Raw genomic sequence first — 24,025 nt, forward strand, 5'->3', positions numbered from 1 at the left:
CTCCACAATGCTGCCCTAAACAAATGGATGGCGAGGCCTGTCGTCACATCCCCACCTTGATGCTCCCCAACTCCAGCTTGGAAGGCCATCATCTGCCCTGTCACATGGAAATACTGTTGAGGGGACGGCCCAGCAAGGTGTCCAATTTCCCTACTTACCGCTGCTATCTCCAGGAACCACCAGGAAGAGTGGTGGTTGTCCCTGAGATAGTAGCAGCAAGCCCCCTAAGTTGCTAGATGGAGAGAGAGGGTCTAGTAGTGGCCTCTTCTCCCTCCATGTGGCCCCAGACACTTAGCTGCTAGAAGTATAGTGTGATTTAATGTTATGACCTCTGGGTTGCTAGTCCAATGCCATAACCACTACACTGCCATACCCATCAAGTGCATGATCGTATTATTGGTACCACTCCAATAACTGTTAACTGCATCACAGGATTCCCAAATACTCACTAACTTTTTCTAATTAACTCAATGATACAAGTATGGAAATGACTATTGGCAGTGTTATCTTACAAATTCTTAACATGCTTATATTAAATTCATTGGCCCAGAATTTGGTGTCAAAATAACGGTGAGGCTAACGCCGCTCACCGTTTATGTGTAAATCGCACAACAACTTCAGGCGAGGGCAGATGCTCAGTTAAACGTGAAAATCCAGAATTTGCTGTCCGTTAGCTTCACGAAAACGGCATCTCGCTGTTTGCCTCACCATTCAAATGCATTGAACGGCATGAAGATCCTGTACTTCCATGGTAGATACGAACTAAACTCACCACATAAAGTTAGGGCTTGTCCATCTCAGTCTAAGTACCCTTTTTAACAGCGTGATAAGTCTTAATTACTGCCAAACTGGCACTGAAAATTAACTGTTACAAGTGTGGAGCCTCATTCCTTCAGGTTTTCATTGTTGTTGGAGATTTTTTTTAAAATTTAAATTAACATTATTTTTACTTCTTTCTGTCTTTGTATCTCTCTCGCTATCGATTCTTTCTTTTCCTCTATTTATTTCTCTTTCTGTACCTGATTTGATATTGAATTCACTATTCTAACTTACATTTCCTTGTTCAGATTCTGCGCTGTTCGTTTAACAATCCTTCAGTTTGATTGGTTAAGGAGGTACACAGTTGCTTGCCCTGATCACGCAGATTCCAGATGCCCTGTAGAGGGCGTTTCCATCTCGCAATTCCAGCATGTTGCAGTGCAAAATCTCATAGAAATTAAACAGGCAAGGGCAAGTCTAACTAATAGCGGGTGCTGTTCGTTGACCACAGCAAATTCTGGGCCAATATGTTACCGGAGGTATTAACTGATTTTGTTCCAGACTGTATTGACATTAAAATAAAACTCGATTTACAGTACAGCATTGTGAATTCCCTGTCTTTAGAATTAGTGAAAATACTCATCACTGGGATTTATTGAACTCCAAAATTGATTATAGAATGCACAAATCTTCCGATGCGCTAGAGCCAAATACAATTGCAACATTATGAGAACTTGTGTCCATAATCCAGCAGTAAGTGGGAGGACATCAGGAAATCATCTGAGCCATCGTTCTGCGTTGTATATATTATTGGCTGTTATGTGCATAGGTGCATCCACCAGATCATGGATGTTTTGTTTGTCAGGGCTAATCAGTACATCATGTTCCCCATGGATGCCAGGGAGCAGCAAGCATGTGTCCTTGGCTTCTACTGTCTCGCTGGTTTTCCCAGTGTGCAGGCTGTGATTGATGGGACTATGAGCTCTGATTGAAAGGGCTGCTCCTTATAAGAATCAATTAATGTCCAGCTAGAATCCAATACTGGCACAAAATAATGCAGGTCAATGCTAGATTTTCTGGCAGCTTTTAATTCTTCAGCAATCCATATCCCCATCCTGTTTGAAGAGGGGTAAGGATCCAAAAGCTGGCTGCTAATTGACCTTTCCTTCCCATTGTTGCAGTGATTAATGGCATCCCTGAGTGCTCCATCTACTGAAATGGAACAGAGATATAGTGAGGTTCATTCTTCCACAAGAGTGATTTCCATAAGAGAGTCCTGTATTACAATATGGACAAGGTTTCCAGGACCACTGTGGCCTGTTGTGTTCTCCACAACCAGCATATAGACTGGGGCATCCATCTAGAAAAGTAAAAGGTAGTTTGAACAGAGGAGAACCAGGATGACTTCCCAGATGTGGAAGATAAGGAGCCAGAGATAACAGATGGCAGTCAAGCTCCCATTGGGAGAAACATCCAATGAAACCTCATTATTGAAACCTTCTCCTGGCCATTTCATGCAGTCTTGCACCAACATCCCATCCCTCCCTCTTAACCTTCCTGTTTAATAAGCCCCTGAAAAGCCAACCCAGAGACCTTCAACAGTCCCTGTCATGACCAATCCACCTACTACAGAAATCTGAATAACTGGTTTCTTCCAAATGACTTTGCACAAAGCATCAATTGCAGCCAACACATTTCTTGCACAGATACACAAATTGTCTCTCAACCCAACTCTTTCCATCACAGTTTTTTCCCTTTCTAACATTGGGTGCCTTTTGTTCATGCTTAATCTAAGTGGTTCCCCTGAGGCAGGAAGATGGCAGCTGTGTGTCACTATCAGGCTCTGGGACCTGAGGGAGCTCATGAACTCTGTGATTGGCCAGATTCAGGCTGCAACTCTTCTGATGCAGGGGCAGGCCGGCCCTACCTGATTTCAGGATCCCACGTAATCAAGGGCTGGGAGGGGGTAAGGGAGACTGATAGCAGTGGAAGTGGAGCGAGCTGAAAAGAGAGCACTAACATCCAGTGTCTGTTCCAATCTTCCCCTTCTCCTGGCCTCCAGGCCATTCTGCTCATAAGACCATAAGGTCATAGGTCAAGGGTTGTCCAATCTCATAACATGACTGGAATTTGTGCAAGCCAGACATAATTTCCCTCTTGGTTTGAACTATGTTTTCTGTGAGCCTGTCCATTGAGGAGCCTACAGTGTAACCAAGAGCCTTTATTGAAGCAGTCTGAGCATTCATTAGAGAACCTAAGACTGGTAACAAGGCCTCAGCTGTGAGCACCTTTGTAGCAGGCGGCCCTTGAGCTGTCACCTGCACCAAGGATGTCTGCATGCTTTCAATTCCTTGCATCAGATTCCATGGTGCAGAACCTCCTGAGCACATCACCCGATAACTGCGAAGTCTATCACACTCTGAAAGTACATTTGCACATGGGCCACATCGATCTGGAGTCACTTCCTGTGTATCAGCTGGTGGAGGCGTTCTCCTCCTCCAACAAGAGGCCTCCTATTCTTCCTCCTCCTGCTCCTGCTCTCCAGTGCTCAGTGATTCCACCTCACCACTTGCTTCGTATTCTCTATCTCTATCCCCTGGGATGGATGTAACTGGGCTGCAGCATGCCAATTCTTGGAATTGTTACACAATGCCAGACAAGCTGCATCTTACAGGTTCTGTGGAGGGTATAATCTTTGCTTGCTGTGCCATTCCTCCAAAGGCTTAAAGAGAGACAAACATAAGGGTTAATGCAGACTTGGGTTAAGGTTTATTTATGGGAATGTTATCTGAATTAAAATATATTGACCAAGATGGGAAGGAGGAGAGTAAATAGAACAATGAACCCTCAGTAGCGATTTGCCCACCCACTTCACCATCTCGCCGCCTCGCTCAAGTTCCAGTGTTGCAGCTTATATTCCCCGCCCTCAAACGGAGTTATCCCCTGTATTGTAGCAGGTCCTCCCTAGCCTTCAGTTAAAAGCCATCTTCTTCTCCAGAGAATATGAGATTTTCATGACTAATTGCAGCATCAGGACACCCTATTATAGTAACAGTGCCTTTTCCCTCTGCTATAAGAAGGAATTGCAGTGAGTGTGAAGTTGGTGCTGTTACAGGTGGAGTGTCTGTCGCTTGTGACCAGGGAGTGATTCCTAAATGGGCATGAGATTGTACCATACTTACCTTATATTATTTTAAGAGCACGTAACATTGATGACAGGACATCCTAGGTTGTTGCCCCAAGGCTCACTGTTTAAATTCTGTGGACAAATTCACACTTACTTCCTCCCTTCTGTTGAGGCCATTTAAGTTTTTTTGGAATGGCTCCCATGTTCTTGGCACTGTGCTGCTGCAGCTGATAGCCTCCGCCACCTCTTGCCATGCTCTGAATGCCCCGGCTTCATGACCTTCATTCCATGGTGGGGAGACAGGGCATCCGCTTCCTGCAACAGCTGCTCAACTGCCTCAACATCAAAGCAGGGTGACCTTATGCGTCCTGCCCTTCTTCATGATGTGCTGATGGATTGCACCGTGGGGTTTTTTTTCACTCCTGCCACGATTTCTTCCTTTTTGGCACGGTCACTTTAAAAATGATCTGCTGGCAAAAAAATTACTTCTCAGAAGCACTTTAGAATATTTGGCTGCAACTTGTAGGCTTTCACAATGTTCACCCAGGCTCAGGATACACTGTTTCCTTCACAGGCTCTCCCAAGGGTCCTTTAAGCAGTCACAGGCCTTTTAAGACTTGCAGCAGCGTTTCAATTTCCTGTGCCCTCATGACTACACCAACTGGGAGGGCTCAGCTTTTGCTCACAAAACGACTCAAGATATGATAATTAGCTCTATAAGGAAACTGGGGTGCAGAGTGATGATATTGGAAGCAGCATTATTCCTGTGTAGTGCTCATTTCCATCGGCCCCAGCACTCCGATCTGCTGATTCAAATCTGTTAATTTCTTTCAGAATTCATTTTCTGATAGATTTTCCTTCATTTCCAAACCTTAAAAAACTGGTGTTCAACAAGATATAGAAAATATCTTTAACATAGTAAAAGTGTTCACAAGGCCTTTACAAAAATGGGTAATGGAGAGCTGTGAAGCCGAGGCGGAGGATTTTGAATTCATGCAGTCGATAACCAGCAGCCAATAGAGGTCAGCACGGACAGGGATGATGGGAGAACAGGATCTAGCACAGGATACAATGTGGAATTTTGGATGAGCTCAGATAATGTACGTAGGAGGTGACGTTTGTGTGTGTTTGGTGCGTTTTTGGGGTGTGTGTTTGGTGTGCATGTGTATGGAGGGGTGTGGAGGTTGCAGGTGTGTGTGTGTGATTTAATACTACTCTACTTCCTCTTTAAGGCATCGAAGCCAATAATATAATGACAATTGTGAGATTGAAAAATGGAAAGAACACAGAATAGTGACGCCACTTCTGGAACTATTGTTATGACCATTTCATTCCTGTGTCCTAGAATTTGGTGATGACCCTTAAGGAGATGAGTGTTGGACCTCTGGGAAATGCCACCCCCTCTTCCCCCCCCCCCCCTCACCCCTGCAGTGCACACATCGATCAATAAGTGACACTGGCATAAACAGTTAATTGACTTGTCTTGTCTTTTGCAGAACCCACAGAATTTCAGGACAGCTTTGTGACTTCAGGTGTCTTCAATGTAACTGAGCTGGTGCAGGTATCCAGAAGTAAGTGTCATTTTTATTTAAATCCCTTTAACAACTGTGGTAACCATATGTAACACAGTCCCTTAAAGAATTTCTTAAGATTTGTTATTAGAAATAGTGGCCATTTCTGATTTTACTCAAATAATTAAAAAACTTTTAAAATTAAAGAACTGTTTTAAGTATAATGCTATTTTAATTATAAAGTGGTGTAAATTGCTACTCTGTTATGGCAAAATGATTTGTCTTTAATTTAGCAAAAATGCTGGTAATAAAAAGTTTAATTCAATTTTTAGGGTTGGATTGTAAGATAAGAAATCTAGTTTATTATCAAACAAATAGAGCAGTTAAGAAACACACGCACACACCAAACAATTACATCTGCACCCCTAACACCCCAAAAACACAAACACCCAGCACACATACACCCAAAAACACACACACCCAGCACACACACACACACACACACACACACACACACCAAACACCTGCATCCAAACACCTGCCTCCATGCCTACACCACTCCTCACACACTCTACAAACACCAATCACACACACCTACACCCTCCCCCCACACATGCAATCATACTAAACACATACGTGCAAGCGCACATAAACTGGATATGAATAAAATTACATTGCAGCAGTTATAAAGAACACAAGATAATTACAGATGAGCAAGGCCATTGGTCCAATCTTGATTTATCCACCGGAAAGAACCTTAACTTTCCCCCAATGTAGGATCCAGCTGTTTCTTAAATGATCCCAGTGCTTTCGTCCACTGTTCTATCTGGAAATTTATTCCACATGTGGATCACTCTTTGTGTGAACGAGAATTTCCTGATATCCTAAAAGTTCCTTTTCCTCGTTTGAACTTGTGTCCCCTTATTCTACTCCAGCAGTTTAATTTAAAGTAATATTCTGGGTTAACTCTTTCTATATCCTTAATAATCTTATACACCTCTTTAAGAGCACCTCTCATGCCTCCTTTCTAGTCTGAAAAACCCAAAATTTCTGTTGTCGTTCCTGGAGGACCACTTTCTCATGATCCTCCCATTTAGCACCTGAAAATTGGCCTAAACTAGTTTCTAGGCCAACTTCTTTTACCTCCCAGGTGTCCCTAACATATTGGGTTACTCCATCTCCTTTTCTGGACACTCTGTCTTTTCTGTATATCCCTGAATGGTATATTCATTTCCAACTGCTGGATTTAGCCATGTTTTTGATATTCCCATCACATCGTTAGCCCCCAACAGCCACAACAGTATCCGGTTTCGGTATCTTATTTCTAATGCTTCTAGCGTTCATGTATATACATTTTATTATAGATTTGCTCCTTCTCATGTTCCCCAGTGTCTGCCCATTCCTGGACTCCGGCTCCTGTGTGTCTCTCTAGGTACTTGTGTCCATACCTACCTGTTAACTGCCTTCTACCCTACGATCTGACTGATTTAGGAACCTATTAACTCCATGCCTTCCCGATGCACACCCACATCTGTCTGGTTTAAATGAGTTCCGACTGCTATGAATGTTACTCATAACTCTCTTTGTTCCTACTTGGTTTAAGTGCAGCCTGTCTCTCCTGTAATAGTTCTTTTTATTCTGCAAAGTGTCCCAGTTACTTTAGAAGGTAACTTGTTCTCACAACATGCTGCCACCCACTCATTTATCTCCTCAGTTTTTTTTTATTAACTCCCCTCCTTTTCCAAACACTGGAAGTATGTCAGGAATCATTCATTTATATCCTGTGTCAGAGTTTTGAGCCAATCCTCAAATATGTGGCTTTTAAGGCCCCTATATTATTTCTCCTTATGTAATTTACCCCTACATGGACTACTAACAACAGGTCCCTCCCAGTTCCCTTTAGTGTCTTTTCTAATCTTTCTTCAATTTGTAGCTCTAACTCACCATCCTGGAGGGATTGTCCTGTGACACACATGGCTATCCACTTTCCTAAGTGAAGAATCTCCTATGATTACAATCTCTCTCTGACCTACAAACTGCATCTTTGTCCAGGCTGTCCTCTCTGGTTTTCTACCTGTTTTTTCTACTGGGAGCTTATTACCTCCTGTACCAGTGGACAGTGCCTGTTATCTGTTAGCTAAAATAATCTCTTGAGTAGCTTCATAGCATTTCCTTTCTTGCTCCCTTTGCTAAGTTTAATTCATCCAGTATCCCCATTTCGTTGGCTTCTCTCAGCATGTCTCTGTCATGACAATGCTGTTCAGGATTGTACTGGTCTCCAGAGGTCTAATGCTAGCCTAGCTATGTCACTTACCTGACATGACTCATTAAATCTAATACTAGCCACTCGCACCCGCTTCCTAAAATCCCCTCCCTTCTGCCTGTCCTTGTAAGTTCTTGTACCTTTGTTTCTAAGGCCGGAACCCTGGGGGAAAAGTTCGTAAGGCCTATTTTTGGGTGTAGGTAGCGTGATCCGCTATTAACCCGCGCCCATTGGCCCCTGTGCAGGCAGGACGAGACTTTTGTGAGGCCTGAGGACTTAGCTGCAAGCTGCGTTGGAAATCAGCATTGACCCGAAAATTCAATGCAATTCTCACTTTCCACCCGGAGGGGGAGCCCCAATCTCTTAAAGGGAGGATGTCTCTTAAAATCTCTTAAAGGTAGCCGGTACCTGTTATTTGCTAAAAATAACAGTCTGCTGTCTGAACGGAGATCAGACATCGCACACGTAAAACACAGATGCAGGTCCCATCCCTATGTTTACACACTGATGAGTTATGTTAAAACATTGAATAAAGGTTGCGCACTACTAAATCCCACATTCTCCAATCTGCACGCCAGACCTCACCAATCTGCCGATCTGAGTTTGAACTCGGCTTGCGAGAGTGCATGCACCAAGGTTCTGTGCTGATGCACTAAGGCCTTGGTGCAAGAGGTAGACAGGAGGGACATCCTATATCCGGTGGGGGGGGGGGGGGGAGGCAGGTGGGGTTGCCAAGAGGCCCTCCAGACATATGCCCAAAAGGCAGTGGGAGGCAGCGGGGGACGACGTCAATGCCAGGCGCACAGCACCACGAACATGGATGCAGTGCAGGAAGAAGTTCAATGCTTTGACATGAGTGGTCAAGCTGAGTGAGGTCAACTGTCAGGTGGCGTCTCCTACCAGCTGCACCACTAGCCGCATCCACTGCTCTATGCACTACACCCCCATCACCCACATATCAACAAACTCTTTCCATCAGTACTCAATTCTCCCATTCAGATGCTTCCCCTCACCTTTACACATTACCACTGTTGTAAGCCGCCCACCCACAACTCACAGACCACACACACTGGCAGCTTTTCAACCATGACAGCACATCACCCAGACACACGTCCCGCTTTCTTGCAGGAGAAGGTGGCGCAGAACAGGAGGCAGCAAGTGGCAGTGGCATTTAGCCCTTTGAGCCCATTCCCCCATTCAATGAGATCACGACCGACCTGTGACCTAACTGTATATACCCGCCTAAGCACCTTATCCCTTAATACCCTTGGTTCACAGAAATCTATCAATCTCAGATTTAGAATTCACAATTGAGCGAGCATCAACTGCCTTTTGCAAAAGAGTGTTCCAAACTTCTCCCACCCTTTGCGTGTAGAAGTGTTTCCTAACTTCACTCCTGCACTTTGTTCGGCTATGTCCCCGCGTCCTATTATTCAAGTATAAGAGACCTCCAAAAACAGTTACAATGGTATCGGCAGCCTGAAGCAATAATCCAGCCACTGACTTGTATGGCCCCTTTAAATAGCGCTGGTGGGGGGGTCCTCCAGGCACCCTAAGACACGTTCAGATGGTCGTGGTTAAGACTGTGCGTTGGTTGTGCGTTAAGTGTCAAAATTGTGTCTATCACTTTAAATCAGCATTGCACACTGATTGTATCCTTTTTCTCCTTACTTTACACGCTTCCGGTGTTCGATATTTGCGCATGCACTAATTCTTATACCAAGATGGCGTCCGGTGCACATCACGCTGGAAACGAGCATGCGTAGCCAAGACGCCATCTTGGATATTCAAGAGGCCATGTGGTGCTGAGACAGTGGGCACTACTCAGCCCAATTTAGCTCCCCCTTTCTTTAAGCATAATGATTAACAGACAGTTTTTGCATCTCTTCACCTATCTATTGTATCTGGCTGTCTCGTTTGTGGACATCCCATAGCAAACACACCTCATGGTCTCTATCATAGATATACTTCTGTCAGTTGTTTCCGTTTTTTGTTATACTTCTCCTGTTGTCCCCTTCTAATTTTTACTTTTTAAAAAAATCTCAGGTATTCCTGTTTAATTTTACTTCTATCTAATGCCCCCCTTTTAATTATTACTTTCCTTGGGTGTTTTTAATAAATGTGTTTCTGCCTATGATGCCCTTTTTACAATTCTTTACTTTGGTGGTCCCTTTTTAGTTCTTTCACTCCCTTTGTTTTACCTGCTCTCCCAGAAGCTCCATGCCATGCCATGATGTGCTATGACATGCCACTGCCACGGTTTGGAGCATTTAAATCAATATTCCGGGCTTTTTTTTTCCAATACTAGTAGCTCCCGATGGAGTCGACATCCTATACAAGAGTTCCCCTTTGACTTTCCTTAAGGTGATTGATGTGGAAACAATCCACTTCAAAGGTCTGACTCACATTGTTAGAAAGAGTAAAGAAATAAGCAGTTGTGTTATCAATGTATAACTGTTACCAATAGCATCATTTGTACTTAACAGTATTCTGGATGAACCACAGCAAGTTTGCTATTTAAAATGTCACAAAAAAAACTGAATACCTGCTGCTAGGGTAGGGCAGGTGCACAGTGCTTTTGAGCATTAACTTAAGTGTCACATAGTGTAAGGACGTAGGTTTGATGGAACTTGGCTGAGCTCCTGATCTGAGCAGCACTGGACAGAGTGGCGCTGACCAGCGACCGCCTGCATTAAGGGAGGGGAACTGGTGTGGGGGTGATATCACCAGGTTGTTATCATGCATCTCTTAGCAATTAACCATTGGTAGAGATTTGGAAACCCATCCACCTTCTTAGCAGTGGTGGGACCCAACAGAACCTAATAATACGCATGGCATGGTATTACACAACAAAAAATTCATGTTTATGAGGGGAAGCTGGGTGGAGAAAGCTAAAGAAGTAGCATACATTTCATTCATAGTCCAGTTAGGAACTTTAGCAAGGCATACAGAGAACATTCAGATTAACCTCTCTCAGCAGGTGCTACTGCTGAACTATAAATATTTTTTTAACAAATTTTTGTAAATATTTTGAAAGAAATGTGAACATTTGGACTCAGATCACTCAACCTTAGTGTTTTTTGTGGTTGTTAGAGGTGCTCAGTAACTAGGTATAAAGTTGCATCTACATAAACTGAACTTCCGGTTTAGAGCTGCGTATAGGCTTGTAAAGAGTTTTAAACCCAAGTTTGATTACAAATTTTAACAATATGTTTTGATTTCTTTAATTTTTAGCTCCCATTGTGACAGGAACAGGGCCGAATTTCTCTCTTGGAGAGTTACAAGGTCACTTGGCCTACGATTTGAACCCACCAAGTGCAGGGATGAGGAGAACTTTGCCAAGCAGCTCATCGAGCGGGTAAGTGACAAACTATATAACCCACGAGGGACTGTACACTGCAGGACTGTTTTCATAAATGGGGCCATGATTTTCTCAGAAAAGGCAATAATGTATAAACTTCCAATACTATTTTTAATTGACTGGTTTTTAGCACTCTTGATCAAAAAGTGAATTCCAAATGCTTCCAGTGTATTGATATGATATAGAATGCAGAGAGCAGTTGTAAAGCATGCATTGCTGCTTCCTCTGCCTAAACAGGACTTCAATGTGCCATTGTTATCACACCACCAGCATACCCAAATCTTGAGATATCGGGGGGATTTTCAACTGAGTATGGTAGCATAGTAGTTATGTTACTGGACTTGTAATCCAGCAGCCCAGACTAATAATCTGGAGTTATGAGTTCAAATCCCGCCATAGCAGCTGGGGAATTTAAATTCAATTAATTAAATAAAATCTGGAATTAAAATACTGGTATCAGTAATGGAGACCATGAAACTACCGGATTGTTGTTAAAAACCCATCTGGTTCACGAATGCCCTTTAGGGAAGGAAATCTGCCATCCTTGCCCGGTCTGGCCTTTATGTGACTCCAGACCCACAGCAATGTGATTGATTCTTAATGGCCTAGCAAGCTACTCAGTTGTAAAATCTCACTTTAAAAAAGTCATAATAAGAATAATGACATAACAAGAACATGACACAGCCATACTCACAGAATCATACCTTTCAGCCAATGTCCCAGATGACTCTTCCATCACCATCCCTGGGTATGTCCTATCCCACCGGCAGGACAGACCGACCAGAGGTGGCGGTACAGTGATTATACAGTCAGGAGGGAGTGGCCCTGGGAGTCCTCAACATTGACTTTGGACACCATGAAATCTCATGGCATCAGGTCAAACGTGGGCAAGGAAACCTCCTGCTGATTACCACCTTCCGCCCTCCCTCAGCTGATGAATCAGTCCTCCTCCGTGTTGAACACCACTTGGAGGGAGCACTGAAGTAGCAAGGGCTCAGAATGTACTCTGGGTGGGGACTTCAATGTCCATCACCAAGCAGTGGCTCGGTAGCACCATTACTGATTGAGCTGGCCGAGTCCTGAAGGATATAGCTGCCAGATGGGGCCTACGGCAGGTGGTGAGTGAACCAACATGAGGGAAAAACTTACTTGACCTCGTCCTCACCAATCTATCTGTCCATGACGGTACTGGTAGGAGTGACCACCGCACAGTCCTCGTGGAGACGAAGTCTCCGTCTTCGCACTGAGGAAACCATCCAACGTGTTGTGTGGCACTATCACTGTGCTAAATGGGATAGATCCAGCAGCTCAAAACTGGGCATCCATGAGGCACTGTGGGCCGTCAGCAGCAGCAGAATTGTATTCCATCACAATCTGTAACCTCATGGCCCGGCATGTTCCTCACTCTATCATTACCAACAAGGAGTGGAGGAGTGTGGAAGAGCATGCTAGGAGCAGCACCAGGCGTACCTAAAAATGAGGTGCCAACCTGGTGAAGCTACAACTCAGGACTGCATGCATGCTAAACAGTGGAAGCAACATGCTATAGACAGAGCTAAGCGATTCCACAACCAACGGATCAGATCAAAGCTCTGCAGTCCTGCCACATCCAGTCGTGAATGGTGGTGGACAATTAAACAACAGACGGGAGGAGGAAGCTCTGTAAACATCCCCATCTTCAATGATAGCAGAGTCCAGCACATAAGTGCAAAAGACAAGGCTGAAGCGTTTGCAATCATCTTTCAGCCAGAAGTGTCGAGTGAATGATCCATCTCGGCCTCCTCCCGATATCTCCACCATCACAGAAGCCAGTCTTCAGCCAATTCGATTCACTCCATGTGATATCAAGAAACGGCTGAGTGCACTGGATACAGCAAAGGCTATGGGCCCCGACAACATCCCGGCTGTAGTGCTGAAGACTTGTGCTCCAGAACTAGCTGCGCCTCCAGCCAAGCTGTTCCAGTACAGCTACAAAAGTGGCATCTACCCGACAATGTGGAAAATTGCCCAGGTATGTCCTGTCACAAAAAGTAGGACAAATCCAATTCCGGCCAATTACCGCCCCATCAGTCCACTCTCAATCATCAGCAAAGTGATGGAAGGTGTTGTCGACAGTGCTATCAAACGGCACTTACTCACCAATAACCTGCTCACCGATGCTCAGTTCGGGTTCCACCAGGACCACTCGGCTCCAGACCTCATTACAGCCTTGGAATAAAGATGGACAAAAGAGCTGAATTCCAGAGGTGAGGTGAGAGTGACTGTCCTTGACATCAAGGCAGCATTTGACCGAGTTTGGCACCAAGGAGCCCGAGTAAAATTGAAGTCAATGGGAATCAGGTGGAAAACTCTCCAGTGGCTGAAGTCATACCTAGCACAAAGGAAGATGGTAGTGGTTGTTGGAGGCCAATCATCTCAGCCCCAGGACATTGCAGCAGGAGTTCCTTAGGGCAGTGTCCGAGGCCCAACCATCTTCAGCTGCTTCATCAATGACCTTCCCTGCATCACAAGGTCATAAATGGGGATGTTTGCTGATGACTGCACAGTGTTCAGTTCCATTCGCAACCCCTCAAATAATGAAGCAGTCCAAGCCCACGTGCAGCAAGACCTGGACAACATCCAGGCTTGGGCTATTAAGTGGCAAGTAACATTCGCACCAGACAAGTGCCAGGCAATGATCATCTCCAACAAGAGAGAGTCTAACCACTTCCTCTTGACATTCAATGGCATTACCATTGCCGAATCCCCCACCATCAATATCCTGGGGGTCACCATTGACCAGAAACTTATAACAGCCATATAAATACTGTGGCTACAAGAGTAGGATTCTGCGGCGAGTGACTCACCTCCTGACTCCCCAAAGCCTTTCCACCATCTACAAGGCACAAGTCAGGAGTGTGATGGAATACTCTCCACTTGCCTGGATGAGTGCAGCTCCAACAACACTCAAGAAGCTCGACACCATCCAGGACAAAGCAGCCCACTTGACTGGCACCCCATCCACCACCCTAAACATTCACTCCCATCACCACCAGTGCACAGTTGCTGCAGTGTGTACCATCCACAGGATGTACTGCAGCAACTCGCCAAGGCTTCTTCGACAGCACCTCCCAAACCCACGACCTCTACCACCTAGAAGGACAAGAGCAGCAGGCACATGGGAACAACACCACCTGCACGTTCCCCTCCAAGTCACACACCATCCCGACTTGGAAATATATCGCCGTTCCTTCATCATCGCTGGGTCAAAATCCTGGAACTCCCTTCCTAACAGCGCTGTGGGAGAACCTTCACCACACGGACCGCAGCGGTTCAAGGCGGCGGCTCACCACCACCTTCTCAAGGGCAATTATGGATGGGCAATAAATGCTGGCCTCGCCAGCGACGCCCACATCCCATGAACGAATAAAAAAAAACTGCCAGTTGTCCGTTTCTTGTCTGAAAACAGGCGACTGGCAGAGGAAAATCTGGTGGGCCTCTTGGGCCTCCTTTCAGCCAGGCCTTTAAATGGGCGCTCAGCACTGCCACCCAAAACAGGTGGGGAGGCTGTGTAAACGTGTGCGAATCGAGGTCCAATGCCTGAAGTAGGGCCCCGCTTGCAATTTTAGTGGACAAGTGGGCGGGACATGCTAGTCCCAGTTATACCAGGCATTGAGCTTAACCAGCAGCCGTTCTCACCATCCCCAGGATCCACCCCCCCCCCCCCCCCCCCCCGAAACAGCCTCTACCTGCTGGCAGGCTGCGTGCAAAAACTGGATTTTTTTTCTGCCACCTGAAATCAGCGAGGTGTAGCAGAGCACCGGTTTGACACCAGCAACCCCCCAGTAAAATCTAAATGAGGCCCGAACCTGAAAACGGTTTGGGCCTCCTGACTGTGGCCTTGGGCGGGCCTACCACCGACTTTGTACCCATCTTGGGCTAAAGTCGACTATTTCCCCACCACCCATCATCTCCCATCGAGATTGTTTATTTAATTCACATATTAGAAAATAAATATCAGGGCTTTGAATATACTTGTCTTTTCATTATGCAGAGAAGGTAGAGTGGGCGGAATTTACTGGTGAGGCCTGGGGACTCCCCAAGGGAGCAGGTGGAAGGATGCGCCCACGGCAAACCCCACCGGAATTTCCCAGCCTATTCTGAACAGTCCAGAATCCCAGCAGAACTGGGTTCCGTTCCATTCTGCAGCCCCCCTCCCCCCGGCATCTACAATGGAGAGTCCCCCGATGCTGGATCAGAATTTCCGTCTCTGTGTTTTAAAATTCTGTCTGTCGCATGGTGAATTTAATCATAAATATTCTTGCTGCAAAGTTTTTTTGTCGTCTGTACCTCAGTCAGAACTTGGCCAATCTAATGGTGCCATATGCCTTCATGTCATGGATCAGGATTATCTGTCATCTCTCTCGCTACCTCTGCCGTGCTTCTCAGGAATGCTGGATGACAACAAGAAAAACTAAAGCAATTTTAAAAAAAAGCTGTAAACTATTATACCTAGTCATCAGCGAATTTGAGACATTAATTGGATCCTGAGTTTCTGCTGGCAATCATAAACCACCAGAGTGATCAGAATCACTCGATTGAATTGCTGCATTGTAACTCAATACCAACCATCTGTTCAATGTTCCAATGGTCAGACTTCAGTATTCAGTTATTTATCGTTGGTCGTCTAATATTTTATCTAATTCTATTGACGTAGCTGAGGTATTGGCTCCAAATTTCCTGGATCGCACCCATGCAGAAATTAAGCAAAAATTTACGCCGGTTTCTTGCCAATGTAAATTTGTGCCAAAATTTCCTGCGGAGCCTAGGCCGAAATGTAAAAGCCGGCCTATAACAAGAGAAAGTGCAGGCCAGCCAATAGGGATAATACGAGTAGGCTGCCATCTTCTGCCATGACGCCTCACCCTCAGAGTCTCTTACCTCTGCTGCTCCTCCTCCTCCTGTCCAGTATTACGCAAAACAGAGGTATGCCCATTGGGAAGGCAATATTGGCTGCTTAGTCTTTCTGAAAACGTTGTTTACTGGGGGGAGGGAGGAATCCAAAATATGAGAGCACAAGTGTAGGGCAGGTCATGGTAGGAACATTTGTTTTTAAATCGCAAACAAAATCGTTATCAAACTGCAAAAGTCTCAGTAACGCTGATATCAGGTGACCTTGGGCCGTGCTGCGCCCACACTTTCGAGCGTAAATCTACACCAGTGCATTATTGGCATAAATTCAGGAAACTCGCGTAAGCTGCTTTTTCATGGGAGCGGGGCTGTATAAATGAGGGTTTCAGCAGAGGTATCTCGGAAGCAGAGCAAACGCTGGAAGAAATTCACCAAAGCAATGTTTCAGCGCAAAACTGTAATCAGTTATGTGAGATTTCCTTTTCCTGCCCTCCACGTCAATCCCTCTTACTGGCGCTTCCCAGCATCGCCTGGTGAAAGGTTGCAGAAGGCACGGAGTGTTGGCATTAATGGCCTCAAATGCTGTAAATGGACAACGGGACCTAGTAGAAGCCTCCTCTCCCTCTGATCCCTTACCTGCTGAATTCTCAGCTGATGCCTTCAGTGTAATACTTATTCCAGTCTTCAGGGCCTTTAATCTTTCTTCCTGCCTCTTCTGATGCTGCAGCACCTCAGGGATCACCCTGTGGGCCCAGGGCGGGCTGCTTCTTGCTGGTGGGAATCACTCCTGAAGCCTGTCACGAACAGCTAATGATCCCTCACCCAGATAACCATGCTGGGTAATGACAAGGGCAGTGGGTGAAAGTCCCTCCCTGTAGCGGTAGATTAAGGGAAATCCCTTGTCTGTAAGCCTGTCCAGGCTTTGGTGCTAATTCATTACATTTTTTAGTCAATGCCTCAACTGATTCATTATTGGATTTAAGGATGTAATATTTTAAACAAAAGCAATTGTGGTTTATTCCCTCCAGATAATCAAGAACTGTGATCCATTCTGTTAAGTGCTGATGAAGTATTGCAGAACCAATTGTTGCAATTGTTTTTCCGTAGCCTTCTACTATTAGGAACTAAGGAATAGGGAAAGGCCATTTAGCCTCTTAAGCTTGTTCCGTCATTCAATTAGATCATGGCTGATCTGTGCCTCAACGTGCAGGTCTCGTCCTGAGGTGCAGTACTCTTATGGTCAGTTAGTATTTTTCTCTTTTTCTCCATTTTAATTTTTTTTTAAAGTCACTTTGCTTCAGGTCTTCCAACCAAGTGCGCAGACTGGTGACCCGCTCGGGGGCCTCTGCCAATATCACTCTTGTGTTGGCTGCATAGATGTATCTGAGTTGTTTTGATAGATTTTTGTTAGACAAGGGTATTAAGGGTTATGGAAACAAGGCGGGCAGATGGAATTAAGATACAGATTAGCCATGATCTAATTGAATGGAGGAACAGTCTTGAGGGACTGAATGGCATGCTCCTGTTCCTGTGTTCAACTTTCTTTCCCTCTCTGTGGGTAACTGAGGCCCTGGCAGTCACAGATAGCTGGTATTGAGTTACCCCTACTAACTGCACAGGAGAGATGGAGCAATCACAATTACACCCTATGATCACTGACTGTAAAGCTGCTGAAAGCAGTGAAGTCCATGGACATGTACATGATAAGCTGCTACAAGTGGGATCACTGCACATACTTGTAATAATGCTTGCAAAATAGGAAAGCTTGGATAAAGGGAATGCTTTACTCACTGAAAGAATTCTCCCACTATACGGCTGCTATTGTATTATCATAATACAATGTATCAACACGTCTCCCGTGGCATGCTCATGGTAAATCAGAAGAAATGCTGTTTTACAACATGATGAAGTATCAGACTATCTAATGCATAATGTATTATTTTGCTGCTATGGGAGCACTGTGTGTAACTGGCCTGTCTCTTTAAGGCCACAAGGACATATGTTTTAAATGGGGACATCCTGAGTTCAATTTAAAGCTTCTCTAGGACATATCCTGAGGTTACTTACAGGATTTGCAGTAACTGGAGTAAAGTCTCTGAAACCATCAGGAAATGACTGTTTCTTTCTCTTTTTATATATTTTTTTAATATAGTGGAGAAATCTGCCATTGTGACAAACGGTGACGCCTGAAGTGTGCCTGTTGCAGTTCAAAACGTTAATATATTTATAGAGAGAGATTGTGCAGAACACTTCCCAGTAATCTAGAGGGAATTGTTCCTGCATCACAACGGAGCAAAACATTGAGACTTAACACACTTGGGAACTCAGTTCCAGTATCTATTTTCCTAAGCATGTGTCGAGGCAAAAAGAGCACAATATAAAAAATACTACATGTGAACTTTGTACATTCAAAGTGGTAGACGGAGTCTTTCTTTTCCCCACAGGAGTAAAAGACACAAATCTGGTTCAATGGAAGATGATATTGACACTAGTCCAGGTGGGGAATTTTACCCTTCGCCCAGCTCACCTGCAAGCAGCAGTAGGAACTGGCAGGAGGAAATGGAAGGAGGTGAGTACAGAATCTGACTCTTCAGGATCCCTTCTCTGGAGACACTGTGGTCTAAAGCAGGAAGTTAGCAATGTGCTGTCCTTTGAGACGACTCAGAATGTCATGCTGTTGTCGACACCCCTATTGTTAGATTGGACTGCAGTTGTTTTGCGTTGCAGCCAATAGCAGGACATAAATCGAGCATGAACATGAATGTTTTCCTCGGTAAATGTGATTGTTTTTATTGGAGACAAATCTTGGTAGATGGGGGCAGGGATTGGTATAAAGCGTAGGATCATTTATATCATTAGTGGGATTCATTTGTGAATAAACACTTAATTTGTTTTTATATTTACCTCTTTTCTCACTTTGTAAGCTATTTTCTCCACCTCTTTTTATTCCCTCCTTGTTATGCATCATTCCTTGTAAAAAAAAGACATCTGTAAATGCTGTTCTCAGACTGATCTCAGTGAAGCAAGAGACAGTTCACATGAATCTCCTTCCCTGACAAGAAACACTTTGGAGTCGAATTTCTGCGGTGGTTCCCGATCTCCTGCCATAACTTTGGTGGAAGATCAGTGGAAACCTCAGAGAAACGGCATTGTCGGGTATATGGAGTTAGGTCACAGATCAGCCAAGATCTCATTGAATGCGGTACAGGCTCGAGGGGCTGAATGGCCTACTCCTGTTCTTTTGTAAACGGCCTTTTATTTCCGCTGATCTCTCACTAATGTTACAGCTGGGGATCGGGAGAATTCCTGTGGAAATTACTGGCATTTGTCTTTATTGAGCGCTTCCTCCATTGGCCCAACTAAATCAGAAACTCGAGGAATCGTGGTGTGAGGCAGAGGAAATGAGAGGAGGGAATTAGGATAAGTACAAAAGAGTGAAGAAGAAAGAAAATGTTGTTCAGTCACTCCAGGTATATGCATCATTCAGGTCCTGAATTAGTACTCAATCTTTATCTTGCCACAATTTATATACTACAACAACTACTACTACCATCACCAAAACAACAATTTATATAGCCCCTTTAACATAGAAAAACATCCCAAGGTCCTTCACAGAGACACAAGGCAAAAAATGGATGCTGAGGAGTGACCACAAGCTTGGTCAAAGAGTTGGGTTTTTAGGAGAGTCTTAAAGGAGGAGAGAGAGGTGAAGAGACACATGGGTTTAGGGAAGGAATTCCAGAGTGTAGGGCCAAGATAGCTGATGGCACGGTCTCTAATGGTGGGATGAGGGACGGTGGGATGGACAAGTGAGAGTTTATGGGGGGGGGAGTGGGGCTTGTGTTAGCACTGGAGGAGCTTACAGAAATAGGGAGTGGTGAGGACTTGGAGGGATTTAAACAGTAGGGAAAATATTTCAAATTTGAGTCATTAATGTCTGGAAGCCAGTGCAGGTCAACGAGGGCAAGGGTGATGGTTGAGCGGGAGTTTGTGCAGGATAGGATTTGGCAGCATATTAGATGTTGAAGTTTAGGCAGGATGAAAAACCAGCCATAGGACTGTTGGAATAGTTGAGTCTGAAGGAACAAAGGCATGAATGAGATGTTTTGGAAGTTGAAGTAGCCAGTTTTTCTGTTGTAAAGGATATGGAGTTTGAAGCTCAGCTTAGGACCAAAAAGGATGCTGAGGTTGAGAGCCGTCTACTACATCTAGCAGAGTCAGGGACTGATCTATTTCCCTTTCAATTCCTCACCGAGTCAGTGTTTACTGCGATAGGTTGCAGTCCATTCCATAACTCAATGAATAATGAATATTCTGGAGCTTTGCTTGATATCATTGGGAGTTCTGTAAGTGCGGTATTTATACAGAACTTTACCATAGAGATATTAAATAGAAAAGATAGACTGTGCGGCAGGTTTGATGGGCTGCATACTCTCTGCATATATGCTTTCTTAACTGTGAGAAAACTGGGTGAGAAATTTGTCTGTGTCCGTTTTTGGGCCTGGAATCGGCGCTTCGCGAGCAGCATGCATCCAAACAGAGAGGCCCAGGGCCTGCCCAAAATTGGGCCTTGGGTCTTATCTACATATTCCAAGCATGCTGTTGGCTCCTTTTGCGCCTCAACAGGCAGCTCGCCCTTCTGCATGATTGAATTTAAGGCCGATTGCCTCACCAGCAGTGGCCCTCAGCCAAGTCCTGGGAGGGGGAAGGGGGGTGGAGGAGAATGGGAGGGAGCCCTTTTCCAGCCAGCAGTGGCTGGCACAATTACTGTCTAGCCCAAAGGAACTCTCCTGCTCCTTCCAGCTCCGCATTAATTGTGAAAAAAAAAATTTGCTTACTTTTCAATGGAAGCCGAATCCACGTCCAGAAAAGCTGAGTGGAACAAGACCTGCTCTGCTCTGCTCTGCTTAGGGCAGCCCAATTTCTAGAAAGGCTCCTTTGCCAGGCGTTAGGCCCCTTATTAACATATTCAAGGGACCTAATGCCTGTTTTAGGCAGCTACTCGGGACGCCTAAAAAATGGGCACCACGATTTTAACACGGTGCCAGTTCTTTGATGTCACCCTGCTAATTTCCTGTTGTGTGACTGACTTCCAACTATATCATGCATCATAAGCAACAGTTTACATTACATGTTGCATGAAGCATATCGGATGTGGCGGGCTGTGCAGGCCCGACACATCTATGGTCTCTGTTCTCTTAACATTCAGGTGGTTCTCAGCTAATGGTGGTTGGTGTATTCTGAGTGGATTTTTGAATTGTGATAAGACCTTATTGCCTAACCTTTTGCTGAAAAATCTGCTGTCCTACTGAAACAAGCTGTTTAGAAAATGCAAGTGGGTTGTTCCATGGAAACGTTGAACTTCATAGGGCCCTTGCTTTGCTGATGTCAGTTGATTTGCTCCAGCTGCTACTGCAAATTCTGGTGAAGGATCTTCAATTTTCTAAGGTGGGGCCCTGTGTCCTCATTTACTTGATGGGTTTCTCTTCATAATGCCCTGATTTTCTCTGCAAGGACTAACAGCACAAGAAATGTGACACACTAGCGTATAAGCACAAAGGTCAGATAAATATAGAACTTGCTTGCCAAGAAATATTATGCTGGGTTCGACTTTCTGTAAAGTACAGAAAAATCACACAGTTTGCAACTCATTTATTCAGTAATTAAATGCATGTAAAACCAAAATTTAAAGAAGCAAAGATCTAACACACAATTATATTTGGGCCAACTTTCCTTTGTAACAGGAGAAGAAAATGCTCAGTTTCCAATCCCAAAGCCAAGGGAAAGGAGCAGAGACCCATTATTCCCAGGTCTCAACCCCTTTTGTGTTATCCTAGGATATCCAGGGTTTCCGGGGGAGGGAGGAGAAAAGAACATTTAGACTCAAATTGGGTGCAAGTGCGGATATCTCATGCAGAAGAGGTCAGAGGGACATAACAGGCTCTTTTCCTCATTTTCTTGCCCATTTAAAAGTGCGCCCAGATAAAGTGAACCATAGACTTTGCACCCAGCCCTGCTTAGAAACGAGTGGAACCTGGGTGCCACCTGTTGGAGCCGTGCAGAAGGTAAGTACCTTCTTTTGCAGGTTGAAGAATAAGAGGATCGGGGATAGGAACATACGAACATAAGAAATGGGCCATTGGGCCCCTCGAGCCTGCTCCGCCATTCAATAAGATCATGGCTGATCTTCTACCTCAACTCCACCTTCCCACCCTATCCCCATATCCCTTGATTCCCTTAGTGTCCAACAGGATGGGGGCTACAGTCCAAAAACAGGCCTACAGCATTGTCTGTCTTTTCTCCCCCCTTCCAGGTGATAGGCACTGCCAGGTGGTGGGGGGCAATCCAGCACCAGGGAAGTATCTGACCTATGTAAATGACCTAAACTAGAAATGTAAGTGGGTTCAAATCATATCCGGTAAGATACACTTTGGGTGTGCTCTGCCTGACTAGTGCTACATTGAGGCATAGGGTGCGAGAAAAATCAGTCCTAATATTTCTTAGTGAATTTAATGGATGGATCATCAATTTAAGGATAATGCTTGGATGAAAAAAAATTGTAGAATGGAAGTGAGTGGGAGCATTTGGTACACCGTAATTCTGTGCTCAAGAGTGTAGTTATGATTGCTTATATGAATGCCCATTTCTGAGGTTGCCACTGTTAAGATCAGCTGTTTGGTAGTGTTCACTTTTTTAATTGTCACAAGGGAACGGATTTGAAAAAGGGACCTAAAGCCTTTCTGGATATCCAAACTAAGAAGGCTATGATAACACCAAGCAAAAGTCAGTCGACTTGAAGTAGAATGCAAAGAAAAAAAGGTGGCAAATGACCATCTGTTGAGAAGGCAAAGAGTAAAAAAGGTAGTGGAGCCTTGGTTCCAAACTGAGGCTGAAGGACATGATGGTACTAACCACTTGCTTAGGCCTGACACAATTTTCTGGACTAACAACAACAACAACTTTCATTTAAATAGTGCCTTTAACATACTAAAACATCCTAAGACACTTTGCAGAAGCGTAATCAGACCATAATCAACACCGAACCAAAGAAGATTATATTAGGAAAGGTGACCAAATGCATGGTCAAAGAGGTAGGTTTTAAGGAGGGTCTTAAAGGAGGAGAGGGAGGTGGAGAGGCAGAGGTGTTTAGAGAGGAAATTCCAGATCTTGGGACCTAGGTGGCTGAAGGCATAGCTGCCACTGTGAGGCGAAGTGAGTAGAGGATGCACCAGAGGCCAGAATTGGAGGAATGCAGAGTTCTTGGAAGGTTGTAGGGTGGGAGATAGTTACAGAGATAAAGAGGGGTATGGCCATGAAGGGATTTAAACATAAGGATGAGAACTTTAAATTTGAGGCATTAGGGCACCAGGAGCCAATGTAGGTCAGCGAATGATGGGTGAGCAGGACTTGGTGCGAGATAGGATACGGCAGCAGAGTTTTGGATAAGCTGAAGTTTATGGAGTGTGGAGGATGGGAGGCCGGCCAACAGAGCATTGGAATAGTCGCGTCTAGAGGATACAAGAACATTCAGTTTTTTTCATCAACCACACGTGTGCAATTGACCAGACACCGGCCTGTTGGTATGGTACAATGTGTGTTTGACTTGCTCTTGCACTAATTCAGGAAACTAGCTATCGGGGAATGCTGACAAGAGCCTCAGATACCTGAGACACTGAAAGAAATGGATGTCTGGATGGTGTTGGCTTTTGTGGGGATGCGCTCAGATTTTCCTCTCTTTTGCTGTCATGTGCACATCAAAGAAAGAGGAGCCATTTTATAAGAAATGTAGTCAACAGCAGCGCAGTGTTTGTGGGTCAATAGGATCTAATGTTCTTGTAATTCAATTCTCCACAAAGTATCACTGTGCAGATCAGCAACAATCAGAGTAATACACGGGTACTAATGTGTGGGTTTGCCATCCATTAGAAAGCTTAAAGAAGTACTCCAGGTGTGGTCTTATAAAATAGTTTGTCAATGGATTACCACTGCTGATGATGTTTGCTGTACTTTCTGAAGTCCTGCGTACATATAGATCTGCATCTCTCGACCCACACAGTGATATACATTTTAGTCCCGATTTTAACCAGGAGCGAGAATCAGGTGGGTGGGAAGTG

At 44.7% G+C, this 24,025-nt stretch overlaps 1 protein-coding gene across 3 annotated transcripts in view; it reads left to right on the forward strand.

Annotated features, from left to right (window-relative positions):
- nfic (nuclear factor I/C) overlaps window positions 1–24,025 on the forward strand; it is a 396,187-nt gene that overhangs the window by 236,944 nt on the left and 135,218 nt on the right. For all 3 annotated transcript variants that reach the window (XM_067968254.1, XM_067968253.1, XM_067968255.1), the window contains exons 4-6: window positions 5,383–5,457; window positions 10,895–11,018; window positions 18,356–18,480. In XM_067968254.1, the coding sequence (XP_067824355.1) occupies window positions 5,383–5,457; window positions 10,895–11,018; window positions 18,356–18,480 (324 nt within the window). The remainder of the gene's footprint in view (window positions 1–5,382; window positions 5,458–10,894; window positions 11,019–18,355; window positions 18,481–24,025) is intronic.

Source organism: Heptranchias perlo, chromosome 29, assembly GCF_035084215.1.
Source record: "Heptranchias perlo isolate sHepPer1 chromosome 29, sHepPer1.hap1, whole genome shotgun sequence".
NCBI lineage: Eukaryota > Metazoa > Chordata > Chondrichthyes > Hexanchiformes > Hexanchidae > Heptranchias > Heptranchias perlo.